Here is a 27,552-nt window from a genome sequence, read left to right on the forward strand (position 1 = left end):
TTTTGCACTAAATTTTCGAAACGTACCAACTCTAATTAAGCAGAGAACAAATATATAACTAAAACTCTAGAGCTTTCTTTCGGATACTCTGTACTTTGTAATTTGAACCAGAACTGCATGTTAAAATAGCCTATTCCTTTTCTCATAAAGCTTGATCTTCTGCAACACTTGTTAATTTGTCTCTGTAGCACATAACCTCACCAAAGCAGCCAGAAAGCATATGAATAGTCAGGCCACACCATACTCCCCACCCTCTTGCATAGCATTCTTCTAATTGGTTTTTACAATAACAATGGGAAAAGTAACACAGTATAAAACATTAGTGTAACTCACTATCTTCATGGGGCATAGCCCTTCATCAGAAATTAATAAACATTCAGCTAACTTAAACCAGCCTTCATAGAAATTGATGGTTAATTACCACATTCACAGGACCCCACGACTTGATCCTAACCTAAGCCAGATGTAAAAATGTAAAAGATCTCAGAGATCACAGAGAATTAAGCTTGTTTTTACACATTATTCCAACTACTTATGATGAATCAGACTTCCCATTCTTTATTAATGTTTAATTTCACATGCAATAATTTGGTCTTATGTTAATATTTATGTGGTTGGTGCTTGCAGTGAAGAATGAGCCAACTGGACCCACAACATATGTAGACCCTGCCATGATTGGTGTCCTGGTGGGGATGGCACTGATGTTCATCATCCTGTGCGTTGTGCTCCGACTCTTCAGCAAGTGAGTTGTTGCAAATTTGTAGCTTGTCACAACTACTGCTTCACGTCATCACCAGCCACCATGAACAAATATAAATTACTGCACTAGTATTCATACGACCATTTAATTTACAAGTTTTATTGTTTCTTCTTCGAGTATAGATGATATTTTTCCACCAGGAGCAGTGAACAAGTGGCGATCAAAAGTGCAAAGCCTCTTCGCCAGAATGCATGCCGTCTCGTCCACACCTGAACCTCAGACTCTCTTGTTGTGTTACTCCGTTACATTATGGCAGAATGTGCAGGTGTGGATCCAGCTTTAAGATTCACTTTGGAACCTTTAATTTTTAATATATCAATTAATTACACATAGTACGTGACTATTCATAGATCACGGTATCTCTTCTTCGCTGCTGTCTTGAAGATATCGAACATGGTATAAGAATTGCTGATGGCTGTAAACTTCAGAAGTCTTGCATTGTATCTGTGCAACATTCGTGTTTGTATAACAATATGAATGTTTATTTTTCAAAACCACAATTACATTCTTTACTTGTAAAACAATCAGTATTAACAAATTATGTGACATTTTAATCAAGTATCGTACGTGACAAATATCTCTAAGTTGGTACTGCAAGCTCTCTTCATTTTATAATTTCTCGAGGTTTAAAAAAAAGTTTTGTGTGATATATCACATCGTTAATTCTTCCATAGTTAATAGGTTTCAGTTTGTACAGCGCACATGTGCAACTCAGACATGAGTATGTAATTCGGAAGTCAATTACATTGACGGATTCACCTACACTTACTTGAAAGAGTCCAAAAACGATTTGCAAGCTCATGCCACAACACATCTGATTATGTGGCAATAATTATGAAGGCAAATTATCTAGATTGAATGTTTCAATACTTTATTCCAGGTGGTGGCATCTCAAATTTGTTATTCTTTCACTATTGAATCTGTTAATACACATACAAACGAGGATAGTTAGATATTTTTCTGCTTCTGTTAAAAATATCATCTCCACAAGCACTAAAATCTTCATTTACTGACATTTTTCACTCTTTCAAATAACTCATTAACATACAACCACTTAGTTGCCTGTATCGAGTCTGTCAAGGACGTTCATAAATGAAATAAATAATTATATCACCACCAACATAATTTTTGAGGTTATGTCCCACATAACTGCCTGGTTATTTATGGTTTTGTACTTTTTATGCATATACAAGCTTGTCTTTGCCAAAATTTCTCACCTGATTTTACACAAGATTTAAATGTTCTCACATTCTGATCTATCATGTTGATATTATCAGAAAACTTGCAAATTCATACTTCTAAATATGGCTATTTGCATTCATGTCTCTGCTTAATGCTCTCACACTTGAATGTTAAGATTGAGAATTCTTATATCGCTTGATTCATTTATATCTGTCCCCACATCAACAATATCTCTGCAAGAGTGGAGCATGTGATTGTATATATCTTTATAATAACAAATCTAAACTGCTAATAATAAAATCTGTTTGCTGGCACTGTAGCATTCTTTGTGCACGTATGCAAATATGACCCACTGTTATGACAATGTTCAGAGCATCACACAGCTTTCATTACAATCACGCTTACTGTAAATGCATGAATAAATGTAAAATGTCTGCGTACCAAGCAACACCTCCTACCATTATGGATTTGTCCAACTAAAAACAGAAGTTTAACATAGGATTCCAAGTTTAATTACAACAAACCTTTCATATTCAGTTTGGCCCCCTAAATAAAGGAAAATCATTCAGAAAAACCTGAATAAATAAAACAGAAAAACCTCGTATTAAATTTTTAAAAATTGTTGCACATGAGAAAGAAATTACCTCAAAGACAGAGGATTGGATGTAATGATAGTAATAATCTTTTGAAGCTGAAGCTAAATATTTAAATATCAATCCCTACCTCAAAGGAAACCTGTTTTTATTACAAAGGTACATCACATAATCTGTGGTCAAAATGTGGGATTACAGATTGTTAAGTGGTACTTTTAATACCATGGGACTTTAAGAGTTTAAAATGTTTCTTGGATAAACAGTCTATGAAGATGTGGACTGGATTTAACATAGACAGGATATGGCTCAATGGTGAGAATCTTATAACACAGCGATGAATCTTCAGGTCACAAAAGATTTCAGACAGAACAATCAACTCTTCCAGCAACCTGAACCATACTGTTTGTTTGTTGGTTCTGTGATAAGTTCATTATGTTCTTCTAAAAAAGAAATGACAGCAATCTCTATTAATAAGTACGTTTATCATACATATAAATGCCTGTTTTTCTGTGTGTCCTCCGTGATTTCTCCTTCCTCTCTTTCGCTCATTACTTCAAACAGCTTTTCCTCAGCTAAAATCAATGCCAACTGAAACAAGTACATTATTAAAACCGCTACGTGTAATTACCACTGATAATTTGACATTATTTGTTAAATCAGAGCCCGATGGAGAGAGAATCGAACAATTTTCAATACACCAAACCCTCGATTGATGAACGCGTCGCTTTTGAGAGAGAGCAAACTGCTGCACGGTACTGACCGCCGAGGAAGCCGCGCGAGCGTCCGAGGTCCAAGCCGCCATGCCAGCATGGCATCACTGAGACCACAGTCACCTCAGTCATTGGGTAAGAAATATACTTATAAGCGTAAATTATGGCTAAAATTTACTACTTACTGTGACAACGGCGTACAAATACCATGCCAATGCTACTTACTTGGAAATGCAGAAAAATTACTAAACAACTGCCTAAGACAACAAGTTTCTGTTAGGTTCTAATAATTTTTAAACTTAACCTAGATTTTATTTCTAAAAATACCTGCAATATGTATAGCCACATAATATTCAGAGAATACCGCCAACTGAAAGAAGACACAACGAGCAGTGTTTACAACTTTCAACCATCCGGTGTCTCATAATACGAGAACCCAACAACTTTCAGTACACAAAAGATATATTTATATTCATTGCTTAAATTTTGTCACACTCATGTATTATTTGTTTAATATATTAGTAACTGCAAGTTCTTAATACTAATAATTTTAATTATGAATTTTTTTTTACATATTTATAACAAGCTGTGCTATAAACAGTTTATGTAAACATGATGAAGAAACTTGTAACCGGCCGATCTTTTGGTTAATTACCAACACTCTTTTAACATTGTTTTTTGTAATACTGAATAGTAGAGATGTGAATGACATCTTCGACAGGATTAAAGAATACCGCATAAAGTTTCAGCCTGTCATTGGAACAGGACTTTAAAACCAGAATTCCCAAAATTGTGATATGCATTTCATATCTTATAGAAATGCCAAATTTAAAATCTGTAGTTATGTTTCAGCATTATTTTTTTCGCTATGTTCACGTCATGTAAATATCTCAATTTGTTAACATGTAATAGTGTCATATGTTAATTACTAGAAAAAAATTATGAAGGATTTCTTATATTTTTCAAATATTTGGAACCTGACTTTAAATATATAAGATCAACTCCAGGGGTGTGCTGCACTTTTATTACTTCTAAATAGATGTCAAATAGAACAAGTAGTAATGGGTAGAACTTCTATTCCGCTACATAGCTGCCAGAACAATTGAGACTTTACTGATCCAGTGACACATCATCACTTCCATTTCCATGGAGAAGAAATCAGGGCGCAGTCCTTTCACTCAATGGCTCACCTCTTTCTTTTTTTATGATATGGGGTTATTAGCCCCACGCCCAACCCCCAACCTGGAGGACCGGGTCTCCATATTTATGTCCCCTGGAGACTGGGTGGCCTGACTATAACCCTCGACACAGGGTAGCTCGGGGACGCCGCTCCCCGTACTCACCGTAGTGAGCCCCTGAGGCAAATATAAAACAATGCTGTATAAATATAGCGAATTAGTTACCTATAACATACGGTGAACCATTAAAGGTTAAGAAATGGCCAGAGTTATACATTGACACATAAAGATAATGTAATTAACAATTAAACATTCATATAGACAGTTGTGTTGAATCAACTGTTTCATCAAGGTTCACGACGGGGAAGCCACGCCAGCAGTAACGCATCTGCGACCTCCAACAAGTCCCCGGTATCGCCGACTAAAGCAACAACCACCAACAGCACAGGAGTACCAAACCACGCTGAGAGTGTGACCGTCGAGGTGCAGGAGCCTAAAATATAAGAAGGATGCGAGTCAAGACAGGATGCAGGGCCAACTCTGACTCCGAAAATTAAACACCTAAATCTCATCTTGTTCATACTATGAAGTATCTTGTCATCGTACTCCAGAATTTTTATCGTATCTAACGACATTAATGTTTGGCTTGAAATTTTTCTCCTATAGATCAGCTTAGGGAAAAATTTAATTAAAAAATCCATATAAAGAAAACATTATCAAAATAATTACAAATTTCACATACAGTACTTAATTATTTCCCATAGTAAATTGTATTACATGTAATTTCTGAACAAGATCGTTTGATGCCAAAATTTGTAGTATGAACAAGTTAGAAGAATATTGATTAGGTACTTTTATGTACACGTGATTGAAGTCAATAGAGTGATTCTTACTAGGGACCAGCTAATTTATTATCTTTACGTCTCTGTTATATTGAATTATATTTATTAGAAGCATTAGAGCAGAAGTGTTGGGAAAGTCAATGGGGCTTAGTAGTACAGAGAATCACTGATATCTATAATGTATTAAATGTTTGTTACATAAATATATAATTTTATCGAATGAATTAAAATGGATAAAATGTTATGCTTCGAATAATATTATAAGAGTTTACGCGCTACGCTGAATATTTATGTTGTTTTTTTTTGTGAAATTCGATTCAGATGATCTTGTGTCAATGTGACATTTAGAAATTCCTTTCAGAAGACATGATGCTTAAGGTAAAGAAAATAATTTTTTAAAAAAAAATCCAAACATAATCTAATCAGAATGTCAACAACAGAGACTTGGAAATTATCTCAGAGAGTGTAAAATTTTAAATTTATCAAAGAGGATAGTTTAATTTAAAAATAATCTTTTTCCCTGTCCATTTTGGACAGACATTCTTTAACGCTTTTTACTGAAAATCAAATTAAAATCATCATCAGCAGTAGTAGTAGTAATTATGATAGCAGCTGTGGTAGAAAGTATCATTTTTCAGCCTGCCGCAACTGTCCTATGTCTTAGCACATGCTTTAACAGTATTAAACAAAATATATTAGGATTATTCATTTGTATATATTTTAATTTATTCTTTTCCAGTCATCTGTGTATATATTTCTCTACATAAAGGTACAATTATAAAGAAGCATTCCTTATATGTAACTTTAAAACAATGAAATTACTTTTTGTTGTGTTTCCATTATATAAGATTCATTTTCATTTTTCATGTGCACGTATTTTTCTTACAAAGCACGTGTCATCAACTAACTCTACATCTGTGCCTATTCTTATTTAATAACATTAATTAAAAATGCACCAACGCGACATTCATCGATACAATTGTACTCAGACATGAAGACCAATATTTGTTACTAATCGCACAAGCGTAAATTTAGATCAGGATATATCCCTTGCACTCACTTTATTGAGCTTGTAAATTTTAAATAATAAAATGCAGTGACATACATAACTATTAGAATGAATATTCTATATAAGTTTTCATAATAATTCTGTAGTCAAAGAAATATATTTCAGATGTTACACTCACGATCAACTCGTACATCCGAAGGGCTCGATTTTTATGGCCTTCGTATCTTAATAAAAATCTATACGATATTATAGCCTCTCGCTTAACTAGCAAAATTCGTAGTTCACAGTTTTTACGTACGTAGTTGTTCCCTTATTCTCTCTTCGCCAATATAACATCTGCTATCAGAAAATTTGGGGAAGGTTTTCTGATCACCATTTGCTGGACGCCGTGACATACAGCAGATGAACGTGCATGATCCATTACAAATGTAGCAACTTTCTTCACGTACTTAGTGTGTATTAATGTAACTAGTTCAAATATTATGATTTAAATAGTGATACTACGAAAGTGATAAAAAAGTTTTTACTACTTAAATACTATTTCCCATTGCTGCTCAAATGTACAACAAGCTATACTGTGAATACTTAATAAATATCTTCAAAGTTCTTTATATCAACATGTCTTGTATGCGTAGCTTCAGCAACATAGAGAAATTACTTAGAAGTGAAATTATGTATCTATGAAAAATATGATTTTAAGTACGTCATAGTACGTATGCCACTTTCTATAAGCTTCTTGAATGTGTAAGAGGAGTTGGTTTTAATATCTGAACTTGAGTCATTGGGGAAGAGATTCAAGTCCTCATAATTAAAACATCGAGTAATGAATTATAGAGATTTATCACACAGACAAATTTCTGTCCAGACTTTTTTAATATTTTAATATAATATATTTATATTAATATTCCTGCTTGTTCTGAAAATATATAGTGTGCTTGTATTTATTTACATTTTTTATTGGTGTGTTGAAATGAAAGGAGAGGGACACTTTTTCTACAATTCCTGTCTGTAGAATAGCAACTATACTTAATGAGAGTTTAACATAGTAACTTTGAAAGGATAGAGAATAGTAAACAAAGTAATGTATTTCAAAATGCCAACTGAATCCACTTTGTATTCTTGTCTTTCAAAACATTCAAAGATCTGACTGCTGTTATTCTATACAATATAAAAAAAAATGTATCACTGAACTTAATTTTAATAAAAATCTTATCTTGCAAGACTATGGATCCATTTTTATTTATGACACGCCTACAAATGCACTAAACGTCTTGCTGTATAACTAAATAAAGATGTCGGTAAACTTCCACCAGACTACAACAACCTAAAAGACACCCATCTTCAGACTCACCACCATCAGAAACCTAAAATCCTCCTTGTACCATCATAATCATTATCAGTCAATAAACTAACGGCCCTCTCCAAAGTCTCACACCCCCACAGTCATCAGAATCTTAAATATCATATTGGTTCTGTCTGCTTTTCTCACTGTCCCAAAAATGTAATCCTCCTTGAATTTTTGGCAGATAAAATAAATTTAAATAATTCACAATACTGAGGGGGAGAGACTGCTGGGGAGACCTAGACATAGATGGGAGGATAATCTCAGGCAGGATCCATGGGAGATATGAGTTAAAGAGCAGGGTCCGGTGGAGGGATTTGGTTAGTTCGGTGATGATCCTTCGAGTTCCGTAAGCCATCTAGTCAGTTAGTTACAACTTCAGGTCATGTTGGTTCGTGATGCATTACGTCCAAGCTCTACGCAGAGTAAGAGAATTTCCTTACAGATGAGACAGTTTTGTGGGATGTGTCAAGGAAAATGTATGAAAATAATCTGGGAATTGCCGGCTGCGCTCAATGGGATATGAACACATTCATATTGGTCTCACATAATTTATTCCCAATTTCAAGGAAAGCAAATTCGAACTGTAAACTACAAGCTAGTACAAAATAATAAGATACAGTGGCTCTAAATAGCCATGCAATGTGATACTAAAAATGGGAGAATAGAAATTGAGATGAAATTTAATGGTTTATTTCTAAACAACTTTAGAAACTGAATCATTTAATTTGTCGGATCAGTAATGGAAACTGTTTCTAGAACAAAAGCTAAATATATCGATCATTGAGTTCTCTATAAAGACTTTGTCTGCCTAAACCCGGTTTTTCTCGGACAACTTTAATGTAGTTTACTTTTAAAGGCTCTATTCTCTTATCATACAGAGTCATTCTTATCACTCCGTCCTACCCAATTCAAATTATGAGGTTAAAACACTTTGTTTGTATTTTCTGCCATCGATCTCATAACCCTACTTTTTATCATTATGTACTGTTATACACAATGTCAGCCTTGATTACCTGTTCATTTGTCTAGGTTCTGCTGGTGTCTCCATCTTTTCTTCAACGGCCATCCAGATCCTCTCCGTCTTAGTGGTTTCCTCAACTTGTAATGCACGTTACAAGTTTCTCAAATACAATTTTGCCCAATGTGAGTCGTCCAGACAATCATGAAAATTTACAAATTGTGAGTGTGGGTACGTGATTACTTCCACTCTAATTCCGTAATGTTTCACAGCCATCTAATTAACACACAACCACCTGTAACAACAGACACTCGACGGCCGGCAAAGGAATACAGAGAATTAACTCACAATTACGTATGCCTGCACCAAAGAACATAGTTCTACGGATCATCTCAGCAAGCGGCGATACCATCCTTATTACGGTCGTACCAACAGCGAAATCAAGTACTGTTAGCGACTGTAACCTTGCGATATGGGGATGGTGGAAGTAAGTGCCTTTAATTTAACACTCGTAATTAAATGATATCTTTAAAAAGCTGAGATAAAATAACAGGCAGAGTTTTTTATGTTCCAGATCAGACACCAAGAACGGAATATTCTACAACTAATTACCAAAGTAATTGTGTTTATCAGATAAACCTGGCGTAATTTTTATTTATAAGTCACAAATTAGTATTTTAATGAACTTATGAGGGCTGTGGGTCTGTTCATACTTTGAACAAACCTAAGTTCATTGTTTCTGTCTGTTCTATTCTGATGATGATGATGAGTGTCAAACCAGAAAAATGTATTGTAACAACGTCTCATAAACAGAGAAAAAGTTCATAATTAAACATAATACACCAGCTAATAAAATAGTTCACAAACACATCATTTAATGCTAAAAAGTGTCCAACATATTTCAGTGGAACTGCAGTGTGATTCATGAACAATTAATTTAGAAGGCTGTGGAAGGAAGCAACTGCGGCCTAATTTAAGGTACTATCTCAGTCTTCTTCTCAAAGGGTCCAGAAAGTACACAGACCAAATGCCAGGACAGCCAATCGCCAAGCCACAGTACATTGAAGTGATTTTAGAAATTCGTGAAATACCGAAGTGACTTACACGTACCTGTCTTTGTCACAGTGCATTCTGTCACCTTCTTAGCCAAAGATGATTCTTGCAATTGGATTTATTTTAATTCGTATATGCATAAAAGATTAGTCTTCATACGTAAACAATGTATATTTAATTTTACAACAATTTATATATACAATAGTACATATATAAAATTACAATCATCCAAATACGTGTATATGAAGAAAAGTTGTAGAAATATAAAATTAAAGAAGATTAGCAAAGATGCACAAACGTAGATTATAATACAGAGTGTCCGGATGAAAGGTATCCAAAATAAAAAAAAATATATCTCGGAAATTAATCGTCAAACACGTATCCGGTTTATGTCATCGGAAAAGAAAACTCTGAAAGTTTCTTTCTGAGTATATAACTTTCTCAGTAAATTTCAATGTTGGCTCCCCTGGTGGCACGACAAATATCCAGACGATAGTCGACCTCGTTCCACGTTCCTTGAAGCATGTTTGGTGTTACCGTCCCTTAAGCGGGCTTTCAGGTGTTGAAGGTCATTGATCTTAACCTGGTAGACAATGTTCTTCACATAACCTCACAATAAATAATCAAATGGGGTTAAATCTGGCAACCTAGGAGGCCAAGCGATCGGTCCACCTCTACCGATCCATCTCCCAGGTGATTCCTAACATGGCGGCGCATACAGCTTCAGCATGTCCAAGTACGAACGTCCGGTCACAGTCTTTTCCGAAAATAAAAACGGTCCAATCAACTTGTCGTCCATTAACCCTTTAAGACCCAGTGGTAACTATATGTACCACCTGAGTTTTGTATGTATGGGTTTCGTATGATTCTCACTGTAAACAGCGATTATTTCCTTAAACAGCGTTAACCAGTTGATCTTTGTAATGGTTAAGTAATGTGTTTACTTCGCGGTACGGACTGATTTATTAAATAATATTTAGATAAGCTGCCTCTTTCCAACACAAATGTGACATGTGGATTTTGACTGCCCCAAATCCTACAACTCCGTTGGCATGGAACGTCGCCTCGTCCCGAGAAGGACACTTGGCGGAGGAAACCGGGTGACTCGTCAATTCTTTCTAGCATGTCCACAGCGAAGTTAGTGCGTGCTACTCGGTAAGTCGGTTTTAGTGCATGAATCATTTGAATCTTGTACGCTCTTAGGCCGAGCATTTTGTGTATCACATCGTGCGCCGTTGAACGTGGAATTTGTAACTGCAAGCTAGCAGCGCGAATTGATTCGCGCGGACTTCGTTGGAACTCTGCTAGCCACGACACGCATTGAACCTGCTCCTGTGGTGTCGACATCGTTACTGAGCTCGCCGAAGGTCACCACCAGCTGGCGCATGCGCGTAAGCCGGGAATGAAAAAGAAACTTTCAGAGTTTTCTTTTCCGATGACATAAACCGGATACCTGTTTGACAATTACTTTCCGAGATATATTTTTTTTTTATTTCGGATACCTTTCATCCGGACACCCTGTATGTATCATACTTGGATCCTATGAAGTCCAAATAGTAAATATCAATAAATGCAAATTATAAAGTTTCATACAAAATTCCTTACTAACCTGTCTAACTTTCCCTATATCACAGACTGATTTGAATTTCAAAGTATTCTGTATACATGCAAGTACAAAATACTAGGTTTGGTACAATTTTATGGCACAAGCTCTTCAAAAATTAAATTTGAAAATTGATTCCCCTGTTTCAGAAAACAAATCCACGTCGAAAAATAGATTTTCTGGATCCTTTATCATTCCAAAAAAGTCTTCATGGTTACTAAGAGCCGATGTTTCAGACATCAAATCTCTGTTTGAATGGAGATCTTCTGGATCCTTTATCATTTCAAAAAAGTCTTCATTCTTACCAAGAGCTGATGTTTCAGACATCAAATCTCTGTTTGAATGGAGATCTTCTGGATCCTTTCTCATTCCCAAAGAGTCTTCATGGTTACAAAGAGCTAATATTTCAGACATCCAATCTGTGTTTGAATGGAGATCTTCTGGATCCTTTCTCATTCCCAAAGAGTCTTCATGGTTACAAAGAGCTGATATTTCAGACATCAAATGTGTGTTTGAATGGAGATCTTCTGGATCCTTTCTCATTCCCAAAGAGTCTTCATTGTTACAAAGAGCTGATATTTCAGACATCAAATGTGTGTTTGAATGGAGATCTTCTGGATACTTTCTCATTCCCAAAGAGTCTTCATTGTTACAAAGAGCTGATATTTCAGACATCAAATGTGTGTTTGAATGGAGATCTTCTGGATACTTTCTCATTCCCAAAGAGTATTCATGGTTACAAAGAGCTGATATTTCAGACATCAAATGTGTGTTTGAATGGAGATCTTCTGGATACTTTCTCATTCCCAAAGAGTATTCATGGTTACAAAGAGCTGATATTTCAGACATCAAATCTGTGTTTGAATGGAGATCTTCTGGATCCTTTCTCATTCCCAAAGAGTCTTCATGGTTACAAAGAGCTGATATTTCAGACATCAAATCTGTGTTTGAATGGAGATCTTCTGGATCCTTTCTCATTCCCAAAGAGTCTTCATGGTTACAAAGAGCTGATATTTCAGACATCAAATCTGTGTTTGAATGGAGATCTTCTGGATCCTTTCTCATTCCCAAAGAGTCTTCATGGTTACAAAGAGCTGATATTTCAGACATCAAATCTGTGTTTGAATGGAGATCTTCTGGATCCTTTCTCATTCCCAAAGAGTCTTCATGGTTACAAAGAGCTGATATTTCAGACATCAAATCTGTGTTTGAATGGAGATCTTCTGGATCCTTTCTCATTCCCAAAGAGTCTTCATGGTTACAAAGAGCTGATATTTCAGACATCAAATCTGTGTTTGAATGGAGATCTTCTGGATCCTTTCTCATTCCCAAAGAGTCTTCATGGTTACAAAGAGCTGATATTTCAGACATCAAATGTGTGTTTGAATGGAGATCTTCTGGATACTTTCTCATTCCCAAAGAGTCTTCATGGTTACAAAGAGCTGATATTTCAGACATCAAATCTCTGTTTGAATGGAGATCTTCTGGATCCTTTATCATTCCAAAAAAGTCTTCATTGTTACAAAGAGCTGATATTTCAGACATCAAATGTGTGTTTGAATGGAGATCTTCTGGATCCTTTCTCATTCCCAAAGAGTCTTCATGGTTACAAAGAGCTGATATTTCAGACATCAAATCTCTGTTTGAATGGAGATCTTCTGGATCCTTTCTCATTCCCAAAGAGTCTTCATGGTTACAAAGAGCTGATATTTCAGACATCAAATCTCTGTTTGAATGGAGATCTTCTGGATCCTTTATCATTCCAAAAAAGTCTTCATTGTTACAAAGAGCTGATATTTCAGACATCAAATGTGTGTTTGAATGGAGATCTTCTGGATCCTTTCCCATTCCCCAAAAGACATCATTGTTACAAATAGCCGATTCTTCAGACGACAAATCTTCTGGATCAGTTGTGTTTCTCGAGAAATCCTTCTCCTCATCCTTACCTCCTGATTCAAGCACAAATAGAGTTGTTTCAACTTGACAAGTTACATCTTGGTTTTGCTTAAACTCGGCTTCTAAATGCGATTTGCGTACGCGTTTTAAGATGGGAGTCTCTTCATCCAGGTCCTCAGGGCGAACAGCCCCAAGAGGGGTACTCAGCGACTGCAGTGATTTGCGTTTTCTACAGATCTTCGTAGTATTTTGTGGCATCATTTCGGAGTAAGATGACGAGGCCTGTAAATCAGAAGAAGCACAAAGTTCCTCCACGGCCCTTTCTGCCTCATTAACACCGCCTCTCGAATATGTCACGTGACCCTTCTCTGACAGTTCCGTCAACACGTCCAACTGCGGATTGATCATGAGGCTAGATACTTCAAGGGCGGATTTTCCCAGTACCTGTTATCGACATTCCGCGGTAAGAAACATGGATTAAATACAGGCTAGCTTACAAAGATGCGTGTATAGTCGGCGCAGTGGAATTTTCAACGGGTAAGGCTAGGAGCGAGTCTCTTATGCGATGGTATAATGCTGACTGCTCCGAGGAGCGAGTCTCGGACTGAAGGCCCAAACGAAAAAAAAAGCACTGACCTTGCCACCTCAGGTACACAGAGTAGGCTCGTCCGCCAGCTTCTTCGCCGGCCAATAACTTTTGCGCCAACTATACTCAAAACTGACTGTCATGGAAACAGAATAAGACAACATTATTTCCATATGTTGCATGTAACCACTCAAGCTGGATGTGGCAGAACTACGAGAGAAAGACAACAGTCCGGAAGCTAGGTTCTCATCATAGAATTTCATGGTCTGTGATGTACATAATGTGTCTAGGAGACTACCGTACTCATCCTACAGTTTTAATTAAATGTGTACGTAAAATATTTAGGTATCTTCCCGTTAAGTGCAGTTTAAAATTTGTTTCCTGGAGCTGAATGTTAGAGTTATCCAATCCATTACCGATTTCAGCTTAAGGACTTTGAAATTAACATGAATCTCCAGCTTAAGGACTTTGAAATTAACATGAATCTCCAGCTCAAGGACTTTGAAATTAACATGAATCTCCAGTTCAAGGACTTTGAAATTAACATGAATCTCCAGCTCAAGGACTTTGAAATTAACATGAATCTCCAGCTCAAGGACTTTGAAATTAACATGAATCTCCAGCTCAAGGACTTTGAAATTAACATGAATCTCCAGCTCAAGGACTTTGAAATTAACATGAATCTCCAGCTCAAGGACTTTGAAATTAACATGAATCTCCAGCTCAAGGACTTTTAAATTAACATGAATCTCCAGCTCAAGGACTTTGAAATTAACATGAATCTCCAGCTCAAGGACTTTGAAATTAACATGAATCTCCAGCTCAAGGACTTTGAAATTAACATGAATCTCCAGCTCAAGGACTTTGAAATTAACATGAATCTCCAGCTCAAGGACTTTGAAATTAACATGAATCTCCAGCTCAAGGACTTTGAAATTAACATGAATCTCCAGCTCAAAGACTTTGAAATTAACATGAATCTCCAGCTCAAGGACTTTGAAATTAACATGAATCTCCAGTTCAAGGACTTTGAAATTAACATGAATCTCCAGCTCAAGGACTTTGAAATTAACATGAATCTCCAGCTCAAGGACTTTGAAATTAACATGAATCTCCAGCTAAAGGACTTTGAAATTAACATGAATCTCCAGCTAAAGGACTTTGAAATTAACATGAATCTCCAGCTCAAGGACTTTGAAATTAACATGAATCTCCAGCTCAAGGACTTTGAAATTAACATGAATCTCCAGTACAAGGACTTTGAAATTAACATGTATCTCCAGTTCAAGGACTTTGAAATTAACATGAATCTCCAGCTCAAGGACTTTGAAATTAACATGAATCTCCAGCTCAAGGACTTTGAAATTAACATGAATCTCCAGCTCAAAGACTTTGAAATTAACATGAATCTCCAGCTCAAGGACTTTGAAATTAACATGAATCTCCAGTTCAAGGACTTTGAAATTAACATGAATCTCCAGCTCAAGGACTTTAAAATTAACATGAATCTCCAGCTCAAGGACTTTGAAATTAACATGAATCTCCAGCTCAAGGACTTTGAAATTAACATGAATCTCCAGTTCAAGGACTTTGAAATTAACATGAATCTCCAGTTCAAGGACTTTGAAATTAACATGTATCTCCAGTTCAAGGACTTTGAAATTAACATGAATCTCCAGCTCAAGGACTTTGAAATTAACATGAATCTCCAGCTCAAGGACTTTGAAATTAACATGAATCTCCAGCTCAAAGACTTTGAAATTAACATGAATCTCCAGCTCAAGGACTTTGAAATTAACATGAATCTCCAGTTCAAGGACTTTGAAATTAACATGAATCTCCAGCTCAAGGACTTTGAAATTAACATGAATCTCCAGCTCAAGGACTTTGAAATTAACATGAATCTCCAGCTCAAGGACTTTGAAATTAACATGAATCTCCAGCTCAAGGACTTTGAAATTAACATGAATCTCCATTTGAATGAACAATTTTTCTTGTCTGGCTGTGAAGGGAGAATGTTCAGAATAAGACTGAATGAATGGTTACCTCTGCAATGTAAAGGTATCTCTCGTTGTCCGGTAACGTGTCCCAGGCTGCTGAAACTGTCTCATCTAGCTTTTTCTTCGTAAAATCCGGGTTCAGCCAGCGGTACAAGGTACGAGATCGCTTGATGAACAGAGATTTCGCTGCCTTCATTACCTCCACCTGCTTGCAGTACGCCATGTTCCTCTTAGAGCCCTGCACATTACACAAATGTTCATTCATTTTACAAAAAAATAACTGACCACATGATCATACCTAGGAATACGGCCGGACACAGACTGAAGTTTATTGTTTCATAACGAAAGGCTTGTTCCCAGTGACGAAACACATTCGAAATGCACAAGTAACATGTGGAGATGAAACAAAGACTAGGCCAAATGATGACAAATTTCTATTTCACACGAGTGAACTTTAATGGCTAGTCATTCCACTGTTTCTGTTGAATGTCATTCTGATTACATTTTAGATCTGAATGTGGAAATGAGAGCTTAAAGTTGGTGGGGGAGGGGGATATATTTTTATTATCCAGTTTTCAAAAATCCATAATCTAAGTACAACTGACCACAGGAAACCACTGATGAGTTCAAATATTATATACAAAAAAAATTGGATTTAATTGAATAATATAATTACTGTACACATAGACTAACTAGCCATTTTTAAATAGCTGCCAGACACTCTGCAAGTCACGTGAACGCGTTTTAAAAAAAAATTAATCTGTGCGTTTTAGAGGTTTTAATGGCCAAACCTAAAACCAAAAACCTCCTTTGCCATCAACTTTTAATCAGAGCAGAATCACGCACATCACATAGACCTCCTACTATTTCAATTCCCAGAAACAGAATTTACGTTCCTTCGCTACGAAGTCAGGAGTTAATAAGACGATTTCATACTTGTCAGTTGGTTCATCATCGTCTATAACTGAAAAGGAATAAGCTTACGCACTGAACTTCAAGGAAAACCTCTTAGTTTTCACGACACTTTGAACAGAATGGCAGTCCTTGAATGTAAGCAAATTTTAACGTCACATTCTGTACTTAAGCATTGATTTGGAGTCCTTAAATATTTTGACGTGAAAACGTCTTTAAAATTGATGCCCAAATGAGCGACAGTTTCTGTCGAAGTAATTTCAAACTTCAATAACTCGGCTACAAATAGACGTAGCGCTTCCATCTTAGTCTCGTTTTAAAGAGGAAGGATGAAAGTTTGTGCCGGTACCGCTCCGACATTCGTGGCGGCCGGACGTCGCGAACTGCGCACGCGCAAAGTGAACCCACGATTTTCGACTTTCCGGATTCGACACGTGTCCATAAACTGGATCATATCTCAGAGACTAATTATCCGATCCGAGTGAACCAAGTGTTGTTTTGAAGAGGATTGTATATGTTACAACTCACCGTGGCCTCCAAGTGTGTATCTGAAAAAATCAAAAAGATACGAGGCTGTGAATTTGAAAAAGTTTGAAAATTTTCCGATTTTCTTAAAATGTCGCGATATATGAGGGCAAAGTATAACCAGAATTACAAAAATCGGGCACGAATGCGTAGAGCACAAGTTTCCAAAGAGAATGGCATCGAAAACGCCGGGCCCGGACCCAAAACCAACGCGCAGTACTGCCGCGAATATAGGCAACCTAAGCGCGCTCGGACTCATGACAGCACAAATAAAATCAGAAAATCGGGCGCTGCCAATAACATGACATAAGTGTAACCAACTGCTATCCTCCCTTAAGGACAAAGGTGGTTACAGAATTCCTCCGGTTGCTAACATTACAGAAATAAAGTCCTCTAGATTCAACGAGACTTTATATATGGCATTGTTGGCTTCTGAATGTTTAACAATTACATACAAAGCCTCACGATACCACAGACAATTACAAATAATAATATTATTAATAATAATAATAAATAAGAACCCTACCTCACGCTTTGTTCGAGAGTAAAATAACCCGATGTCTACCAGCAACAAATATTTGAATCAAAAATAAACCAATTTATATACGAAAAGTATTTCGGTTATGCTGAAAGGTTCATAACAGCACAAAAGCTCGATTCTTTCCACAATAACGAAAGCCGGTTGTTGACGTCATTAAACACAAACAAAATACAACAATGCTAACGTAACAATTATTGTTTCTTCCATAAACAAATGGAGTGCACTACATTTCATTCAAACAATTATATTGCACACAGAGATTATTAAAAAAATAAAATAAATTCTCTACAACTCGCTAGAAAGATTAAACAGACCCCATGTATCAAGAAATTTTAGAATTGTTTTTCGTGACAGAGCCACCTTTTGTTAACCATGCGAAGCTGAAGAATTCAGTCCGTACCTCAAAGAAAACACTACACTACACCGTTACAAAGATCAAATGGTTAACGCTGTTTAAAAAATGATCCCTGTTTGCCCTGAGAAATACCTAACGAAAAGTTATTGATTGTTAAATCAGGTGGTCCATATACTTACCACCGGGTTTTTAAGGATTTAAGTTTCATGAAGAAATGTTTTAGAAATACAAATCCTACATTGTTGAATGGAATTATTTTATTATAAATGACGCCGTAATCAAACAGGAGTCAATGTAATATTACTTAAAATTGTGTTAGAGAGAATACAAGCCTAATTCTCTTACAAGAGTTCACAATTGTAAATGAAAACATGTACGTGTGATAATCAACCATAATTATAAATAGTAATTCCTAACCTCAAAATTTGTTCAATTGTAAGAGACCTCGATGTCAACCGGCAATGATCGATTGAATCAAATATAAAATGGAGAAACCAGAGGGCAGAATCACAAACTGCTTGATAATTCTTCTATAAGATAAGTACTTGGGTTATTCTGAAAGGTTTTTACCAGCACAAAAGTATCTCGTCTACGACGAACGCCTTCTACAAGCGATTCAAAGCTCGTTTCTTTCCACATAAACGAAAGTCGATTATTGACGGCAATATACACAAAAAAAATACAACAATGCCGAGTTAAACAAGTGGCATGCTCAGCCAAGATTGTTGCAGGTGAGGGTGAGAATTGTCAATCAGGGTCGAATATAACCAAATTATAACTCAGCGTAATTCTTTTAACTACTAAGAATTTGTAAATATGGAGCCTAGACCATTCAAACTAGGGTCTGTTGCTGCTGATGGGAGGTTATCCCGTCAGGTAACTTGTCCAGACAATTTGATTGGTTGGTTCTCTGGGGTTTGAACCCAGAGGGGGACGAAGGCCTCCGTGATCTGGGGTGCCGGGCCGTGCCCCTATTGAATTATGCTCTGGCATTCGCCTTATAACTGAGGAAAATCACGGAAAACCTCTCACTAACTCATTCATTCACTCACCAATCAATCACTGGCTCTGTATGGAACAACAATGGCCAGATTTTATGTGAACACCTGCATGTACAACAATGTAAGAAAAGGTATTGGAATTTCTAACCTAACCTGCAACAATCTTGGCTGTGCATGCCATAAGGTTCATTATTGATTTCTTATACATGCAGTATAATTGCCTGAATGAACCTTATTGCATTCCTTTACTAATTTTTACGTCTCAATTGTTGTCCGCATTGTTGTGTTAGTATAGATTGCCGTCTACAATCGACTTTTGTATTCTGGAGAGAACTGAGCTTGTAGAAGTGTGTTTTAGAAGAGAAATTTCGTGCTGTTAAAAGTCTTTCACAATAACCAAAGCGCTCATCATATTTAAATTACGAAGAAACTCGTGACACTGTCTTACACTGTTTAAAATTCATTTTGTCGGTGGACGTCGAGGTCTCTCCCTCTTGAACAAAGTGTTCAGAATACAGAAGTTACTTCAGAAGTGCGGAAGATTTTTTATCGAAGTTGTGATGTTCAAAAGTGGAACTAAAGAAGTAATGAACACTGAAACGTCGGTAGATATGCCGAGCTTCAGTACTAAAGCAGATCAGCGAGTTGTCTCTGTAACGAAAAGTAAATTACTTGAAGAAAAGCATTTAACTGATAATGCACTTGTGAAGACGTCAAAGAATGAAGATTATTCGAACACAGAAAACTGGGACCTTCCAACCGAATTCGAAGTAGTGGATTCAAATGGACAAAATGTTTCTTTAAACATTACAGATTCTCAATGGATACTAACACAGGATACTGACAACAGTGCGACTTATTACATTCTTGTGATTGAAAATGGTGAAAGAGAAATGGGTTCCAATTTAGACTCTTTTAAATCCATTGAACTAACGGATCATTCAACGACAGAATTTGAACATAAAATCGATACCGACGACTTGTGTGATGATGATGATGTTTCATTGTTTTCAAATTTTGAAACTTATTCATCTCCTAAAATAACTGAAGTCGAAACTGCATGCTCAGGTACGTGATACAAATATTCATTCATAGAGTGAGCGTTAAAAAATATATGTATTATTTTATGGTAAACACTGAATAATCAGTAATGTAATTTATTTAATTGATTTTAGATGTAGATTATATACTATGTATAACTTGAATTATACACCAACAATTTTGGGGGTACAAAGTTGAAGAGAAATTATATCTGGGGGTACGCGAAGACATCTTAGGGGGTACTTGAATTTTAAAAAAATATATGTATTATTTTATGATAAACACTGAATAATCAGTAATGTAATTTATTTAATTTATTTTAGGTGTAGATTATATACTATGTATAACTTGAATTATACACCAACAATTTTGGGGGTACAAAGTTGAAGAGAAATTATATCTGGGGGTACGCGAAGACATCTTAGGGGGTACTTGAATTTTAAAAAAAATATATGTATTATTTTATGATAAACACTGAATTATCAGTAATGTAATTTATTTAATTTATTTTAGATGTAGATTATATACTACGTATAACTTGAATTATACACCAACAACTTTGGGGTACAAATTTGGAAGAGAAATTATATCTGGGGGTACGCGAACAAAAAAGGTTGAATACCACTGCTCTATACTGTAGAATGTTAAGGGCGGTTGATGAATAATGACAAGGAAAGGGTTTGGAATAAAGTGGTAGTGACATAATTCACCCGAACTAGAAATAACTGAGGAAAACCATGTAAATTTCTCAAGAATATATCAAGATATGCAGTTCATGTACAGAGGTATGATCCGCTGACCGGGACAATTATATCTGAGGAATGCTAACCACTCAGTCGTGATATTGAGTTATTAAGGATATTTGTTTATATAAAATTTTCATGTTTAAAATGATGTTTTCTTTGTTTAAGATGTTGGCAAACTCAAATGCCCAGACGTCGGATTGGCACCTTGGTGCGATGGGAGTCCTTCAACTGTTGAGAGCTTCGAGAATCCTTACTCTAGGCATAAGAAACCACCGTTCACATACTCCGAAATGATTAAACAAGCTCTCCTGGAGAAGCAAGAACTCACCGTATCCGAAATCTACCAATGGATTTCGTAAGTCGCCTGACGGAAATCAAATCTCTCTGTTGATTCAGTGTTTCGTTACACTACAAAATATGTGATTGCTTTAAAATAGATCTCATCATTTGTGTTCATTCTTCTATTTTTTTTCAAAATTTCGCTACAGAGATCACTTTCCATACTACGAATCAAATGATGAAAGATGGAAGAATTGCGTCCGGCACAATTTGACACTAAGCCAGAATTTCCAGAAAGGTGCCAAAGCACAGCGAGGGGCAAGTCACTTCTGGACACTTGAACAGAAACGAGAAAACATCGAGCCAGCTGAAGAGATTCTCTGTGGAGACCGAAATAGTGACCTCAGTCCCATCACAGAGGCAACGTCTCCAATCGAAACAGGTATTTATTCACATATCTAGAATTCGGAACGAATCTCCTGCTTAGGAAACATGTAAGGAGCCAGCGTTCATTGGTTCTAGAACAGTGGTTTTCAACCTAGGGTACGCGTACCCCTGGGGGTACGCGAAGACATCTTAGGGGGTACGTGAAATTTTTAAAAAAATATATTATTTTATGATAAACACTGAATAATCAGTAATGTAATTTATTTAATTGATTTTAGATGTAGATTATATACTATGTATAACTTGAATTATACACCAACAACTTTGGGGGTACAAAATTGGAGAGAAATTATATCTGGGGGTACGCGAAGACATCTTAGGGGGTACGTGAAATTTTAAAAAAAAAATATTTTATGATAAACACTGAATAATCAGTAATGTAATTTATTTAATTTATTTTAGGTGTAGATTATATACTATGTATAACTTGAATTATACACCAACAACTTTGGGGGTACAAAGTCGAAGAGAAATTATATCTGGGGGTACGCGAAGACATCTTAGGGGGTACGTGAAATTTTAAAAAAAAAATATTATTTTATGATAAACACTGAATAATCAGTAATGTAATTTATTTAATTTATTTTATATGTAGATTATATACTATGTATAACTTGAATTATACACCAACAACTTTGGGGGTACAAAGTTGAAGAGAAATTATATCTGGGGGTACGCGAACAAAAAATATTGAATACCACTGCTCTAGAACACCGTAGTAACTTGTGAAGGTCACTTTCTGCATCTAATTATAGGTACTTAGGGACTTTTAGAAAGTTTATAAAGAAAAATATCTTTTCAGATTTTCTCAACCCAATGGCGGTAGCACTAGGAGAGTCGAACCGGCTTGACGAAGTGGACGACCTGGAGGGCATAGATATTTCTGATCTCATAACAGACCTAGATTCGTTTGATCGAATCGTGCTTGAGGCAGAACTCGGTACCCTCGACGTATCTCCTGAAGAGCTGGACCAGTACTGTGGACGGCAAATCCGATCGCCATAACAACAAATTGAAAAAGCGAACTGTAAATCCTTAATTCTTCCCAGACCACCAGGACGGGGGAAAATTTATTCCGGACTGAAACCTGTTTTGTAATAAAAACTCTACAACCACACAATTTCAAGCATTAAAGTGAATTCTCCAAAAATAATTCTGTCATGAGCATATTAAATCCAGTAACACAGACGTGTGTATTCTTCAAAGTTCTAACTTATTTTTTATACTATTTATATGCAGTCATATTGCACTTAGGAAACAATCATGTGAATTTTTTTATTTATTCATATTATAATAGTTCGTGTGTACATTAGATTCAACAAAAATGACACAAAACTCAATGATTGTGAAGTGCCAATGATTCAATTAGTAGCACAATGAGAACGAATTCCTCTGCTGAGGCATGTGAACGTGAGGCCAGCAGTCAAGCTAGTCGGCCTTGGCTCTCAGAGGGCTGTTACGCCACGGATTATTATTATTCCATCTATTCACCATTTTATGGGGTACGTACTTCCATGTACCTGAGATAGACCTTGTCCCTAAGGTACAGCTATTCCGGGATACGTATTGTTTTTAATACGTGTTACATGTATTATATAATTTTATTTTATGAAAGCGTCTTTCGTATTACGTATGAAGATCCTAAAATGGCGGTCTTCTGAAGTTCCCTGATGACGTGTTCGCCCGGGATGTTGGCCAAATATTTTCTGAGTGACCTGGAGACAGTTCCTGTCACTCCTATAATTATTGGGATTACTTTTGCTTTATTATTATTATTTAGTATTATTTATTTTATTTAGAATTATTAAATTGAATTATATTACTTAGGAATAGTATTCAGCTCATTTATTTGTGAAATATGATTCAATAAATGAATTGAATTACTATTATTATTTATTTTATTTAGAATTATTAAATTGAATTATATTACTTAGGAATAGTCTTCAGCCCATTTATTTGTGAAATATGATTATTATTATTTATTTTATTTAGAATTATTAAATTGAATTATATTACTTAGGAATAGTATTCAGCCCATTTATTTGTGAAATATGATTCAATAAATGAATTGAATTATTATTATTAATATGGTACATTTATATATTTAGTTTCATTTGTTTGTTTTACTTTTATTATTATTTAAATAAATAAATTATTTATTATATTTTATCCTGTACTCTGGTTTAGTACTTAGCTGTTATTGGCCATTTTGGCTGTTGTCAAGTTCTTAAATAAATTAATTGAATTATTATTATTATTATTATAGGAACGAATTTATACATCACTGTAAATACCTGTTACATATTTATGCATTTTGTATCAGTTGTGATTTAAAAAAAAAAAAATGAATTTGATGGTGCTGTATAATTACTTCGTGAATTTCTTTCAAGTCTGCCCAAAATGATGTACAATTTCTGTTCAATTTAATCATGGTTCTCTAGATACAATTTTTGGTTCCCACAAGAATAAAATATCAATGTCTGAACAAACCAACACATTTCAGTGCAAGTAGAGTAAAGGTCATACCAGTGGGCATGATAAGAACGATATCTTTTTAACTGGTAGTAAAAACTACCATGTATTATGACTATAAAAATGTTCAAATGTACAAATTACATGAATCTACGAAGAAGTACAATTTTGAAATTACTGGTGATGACAATAATATTTCTAGAGCAGTAGTTCCCAAACTAAGCTCCCAGGGAGCACTGGTGTTCCATCGAATGGTCCAAGGTGTCCTGCCACTGAAGTTCAGTCGGTAATAGTGGTCATTTTCGCAGTTCACAAAAAATTATAATTAAACTGGCAGAATTTTCTCAATTTCACATTTTTCCCAGTCTTTCATCTGACCTGGATCACCTAATTGCATCTGCAGCAGTTGTGTTATTATCGTCAACAGATATTTAATTATAATTCAATAACTCATTAAAATGTGGGCAGGAGTTGAGCATAAGACAATGGTAACAAGGCTTGTGATAAATTCTTAACTCGATCTGCAGAATTCGTGCCCAGGACATCTGGGACAAAGGTCCTGTGCCTTTCGCCTGGATCATCACTGTTCTGCAAAGCGACAAATCCTCTGAAAGGTAAAGTTGTCTCTGGTGCTTAATATCACACCCTGAGGACATGTGGGGGTGAAGGCACTGCTTCAAACATTCTTGGCACTAGATGGAAAGAGTGGGCTGGTCTGGTCGCAGTGGCAAAGAGGGAAATGTGTACCACAGCCGCCAGTAACTGAACCCCGGTTGGCCAGTCTGTACTTAGCCACTGCCCTGTACTGACTGAGATACTCTTTAAACTGGTCTGGGACTAATTAAGAATTTAATTGTCATTTGGTTTCCTGTTTTTGTGACCTTTACGCCTTCCTAGGAAGAGGTTAAATGGAACACATTTTCAAGACATGTGATAACAATTTTTTTAACCCACAACAACAGCCTCCCTATGAAAATAAAGATGCTTTGACAAGAAAAGTCATAACTCATAAAGTAATCCTCATACCTGAATTATGTAGTCTTCATTGGTAATATAACATGGTTTCCATGAGGTCCACACGGCTCTTTATTGCAGAAGCATATCTGCTGAATCCAGGAGTGTGACTGGCAGCCTGTAGGATGGGATTTAAATCCTATATTCTTCTATAGTAAATGATAATGCAAGAAGTATATAGGAATACCTACAAAGCATTCCAGCACTATTTACACCTATGCCACCATCACTTTGTTAGCACTGTTATTGAAGCATAACCTCACTTTTCTTCAAATCCACATAATTTTTAAAGATATTCTTCCTAAAATAAAACCTTGCTGCTTACAGCATTATCAGTGATAATACTAAGATGTTCTTAAAATCATTGTTGCACTGTATTCACATTCATGTCTGCAAGTAATTCCACAATCAGCTGGATGTACACACACCACATTTTCCCACTCTCTGCCATTGTCTTGTGACATAACCTTAAATTTCTTATTTTCGTATTAGAAGTATGTGGTATCTTCGAGAGACAATTCTATATAACTAAGCTTCTCCATTGCTGATTTTAATGATGCTAGCAATCTTTAAAATATTTGATAGAAATTTTGAGCACAGGCTATTTCTGACATGGAGTCAAAACCATGCCAGTCCATTGGGACAAAAAAATATTAGTGGAATGGAGACTGCAGTTTTTAACTAGAGCAATCATATCAAAGTATTGGGATGTCTGAAACTGATTTCACACTCATGAATCATGTGTGGTATTTACACAAAACAGTCAAGTTACTCATGTATTCGCAATAGGTGGACGTGGTCATCATTCTGAAAATTCATTAAAGAACTGACACCCGTTATCATTGCAGTTGAGATTAAACAGAGATTGAGAAGGTTTCAGAATTTCTCTTGTTATTTGCTCATAAGAATGTTTTGAGTTTCATTGAAGTTAAAGGACTATGCATTCTTACCTTGACTTCAGTAGTGGAATATTTATAAATCTGATGCATATAATGGCACATGATTATTTTAAAATGAAATTGCATCTATTGCCCCAATCAATCTAACAAATGCATCAGCAAATTCTGCTCATCCTTTACTCTTTTACTGCTTGTTTGATTAGACATATTTTCCCTCTCTCTTTTCAATTTTCCAAGTTTCTCTTATATAGTATCAGCATTTGCTCCAGGTCTACTGTTTTTAGTCTCTTTTAGAATTTCACTAAGAATTTTAAACTACTTATTTTGCAATACTGACCACTACTGGTCCTGCTCTAGATATACAGACTCCTTCTTATTCACTCTGTTAAGAGCTATTCTTTTTTGCAACTACTTCAATGTTTAATCACAAAATTAGCTTTAGGGATATTTATTAAAGTGCAATATTTAGTTTAGAGTATGTAGGCTCCTTCTAGCACAATGCTGTTGAAAGAATCAGGCGAATTTGCAGATTAAGCAATTTTGGAGGGAAAAACCTTGACACAAAGTTCCGACATTGTTCAATCAGTACTAGCCTATAGCAGTGCTGATGCTGTTATTTAAATTCACTGCAAATTAAATAATTCCATTAAAGAAGACAGGACAGCAGAAAGAGTAGCATGCATCTTACAGTTACATAGGAAAATGTCTAACCTAACCTAACCAACCAACGATAGGTTAAGCTCATCTTTATACTTTTATAATCTGCTTTTGTGATCAAACATTAATCACCCATTAAATTATGTGAAGCAAAGAGACAGAACTAGTGTGAAGGACTAATTGCCAATTTCAGTGTTAACTGGTTTTCTAAAGAATTTGAGGTTATGTACAATAATTTATGCCATACAAACACAATGGACCCAGAACAATTTGATTTTAAAGGATAGCTGTCATTAAAAATATCTTATCAGCCACGTCAGAGAATGAGGATAGAGATTGTCCTTGGTATGTCAGAGAGTTTTAATCTGACATGGCTGATGGCCCAAGAAGATTATTTTTTTATGTAACCAGTTTCTAGCTGTTCAACATACAGACACAGTCCGTGTCAAATCATCAGACAAGGAGAATGACTCGTTTCTCTGGTGATAGTCACATCAATCAGGCAGACAGGGTGGATTGGTTAAGAATTACTGATGATAATCTGAGTACCAAGTCATCACACATTTAAAAAATTTCTAAATATAAAAGAAATGAACAATCTGTTACCCAAAGTGATGATGGAGGCAACATCATTACAGAGCCGCAATCTAATGCACAATTGAAGATATCCGTCTTCTGGGTTGTTGCGCCGTGTAGTCTGGTAGATGTTTAACAACGTTTCAGAGGTCATACTGCCTCTGTCATCAGAGTATGAAGATTTCTGTCTTCTGGGTTGTTGCGCTGTGTAGTCTGGTCGATGTTAACCAACGTTTCAGAGGTCATACTGCCTCCGTCATCAGAGTATGAAGATATCCGTCTTCTGGGTTGTTGCGCTGTGTAGTCTGGTAGGTGTCCACCAACGTTACAGAGGTCATACTGCCTCCGTCATCAGGGCGATATTCATCGGAT

The 27,552-nt window shown here is 35.9% G+C and overlaps 3 protein-coding genes across 7 annotated transcripts in view; 2 read left to right on the plus strand and 1 right to left on the minus strand.

Annotated features, from left to right (window-relative positions):
• The window catches only part of jus (EB domain-containing julius seizure protein), a 58,938-nt gene extending 51,439 nt beyond the window's left edge, over positions 1-7,499 (plus strand). The window contains exons 4-6 of the mRNA XM_022084953.2: positions 628-742; positions 3,196-3,380; positions 4,776-7,499. Of these exons, the coding sequence (XP_021940645.1) occupies positions 628-742; positions 3,196-3,380; positions 4,776-4,927 (452 nt within the window). The 3' untranslated portion in view covers positions 4,928-7,499. The remainder of the gene's footprint in view (positions 1-627; positions 743-3,195; positions 3,381-4,775) is intronic.
• LOC110840132 (uncharacterized) lies at positions 1,221-27,519 on the minus strand. 5 transcript variants are annotated; one of them, XM_087352935.1, is made up of 4 exons: positions 25,061-27,519; positions 15,762-15,953; positions 8,633-13,573; positions 1,221-4,916 (listed from the first exon to the last, which is right to left on the minus strand). In XM_087352935.1, the coding sequence occupies exons 2-3, from the start codon at positions 15,936-15,938 to the stop codon at positions 11,345-11,347; spliced, it is 2,406 nt and encodes an 801-aa protein (XP_087209061.1). In that variant the 5' UTR covers positions 15,939-15,953; positions 25,061-27,519; the 3' UTR covers positions 1,221-4,916; positions 8,633-11,344. The 5 variants fall into 5 exon arrangements, with proteins under 5 accessions (XP_087209061.1, XP_087209059.1, XP_087209062.1 ...); XM_087352933.1 differs by lacking the exon at positions 25,061-27,519 and adding an exon at positions 18,619-19,414; XM_087352936.1 differs by lacking the exon at positions 25,061-27,519 and adding an exon at positions 17,679-18,608.
• On the plus strand, positions 19,610-23,587 carry LOC110840134 (uncharacterized). Its single transcript, XM_022084955.2, has 4 exons — positions 19,610-20,117; positions 21,002-21,191; positions 21,325-21,557; positions 22,365-23,587. Exons 1-4 carry the CDS (start codon positions 19,610-19,612, stop codon positions 22,565-22,567), a joined length of 1,134 nt encoding a protein of 377 aa, XP_021940647.2. The 3' UTR covers positions 22,568-23,587.
• Positions 27,520-27,552: the final 33 nt, after the last annotated feature.

This window comes from Zootermopsis nevadensis, unplaced genomic scaffold (assembly GCF_977971745.1).
Source record: "Zootermopsis nevadensis isolate Lab colony 2312 unplaced genomic scaffold, Znev_1.0 Znev_ptg000021l, whole genome shotgun sequence".
NCBI classification, from domain to species: Eukaryota; Metazoa; Arthropoda; class Insecta; order Blattodea; family Termopsidae; genus Zootermopsis; species Zootermopsis nevadensis.

Coding starts and splice junctions, on each gene's coding strand:
- LOC110840132 (XM_087352933.1), bottom strand. CDS start 18,687: ATGTGGAAAGAAACGAGCTTTGAATCGCTTGTAGAAGGCGTTCGTCGT. Junction 15,954..18,618: donor GACGAGATACTTTTGTGCTG/GTAAAAACCTTT, acceptor TGTAATGTGCAG/GGCTCTAAGAGGAACATGGC. Junction 13,574..15,761: donor GATACCTTTACATTGCAGAG/GTAACCATTCAT, acceptor TGTCGATAACAG/GTACTGGGAAAATCCGCCCT.
- LOC110840134 (XM_022084955.2), top strand. CDS start 19,610: ATGTTCAAAAGTGGAACTAAAGAAGTAATGAACACTGAAACGTCGGTA. Junction 20,118..21,001: donor AGTCGAAACTGCATGCTCAG/GTACGTGATACA, acceptor TCTTTGTTTAAG/ATGTTGGCAAACTCAAATGC. Junction 21,558..22,364: donor AACGTCTCCAATCGAAACAG/GTATTTATTCAC, acceptor ATATCTTTTCAG/ATTTTCTCAACCCAATGGCG.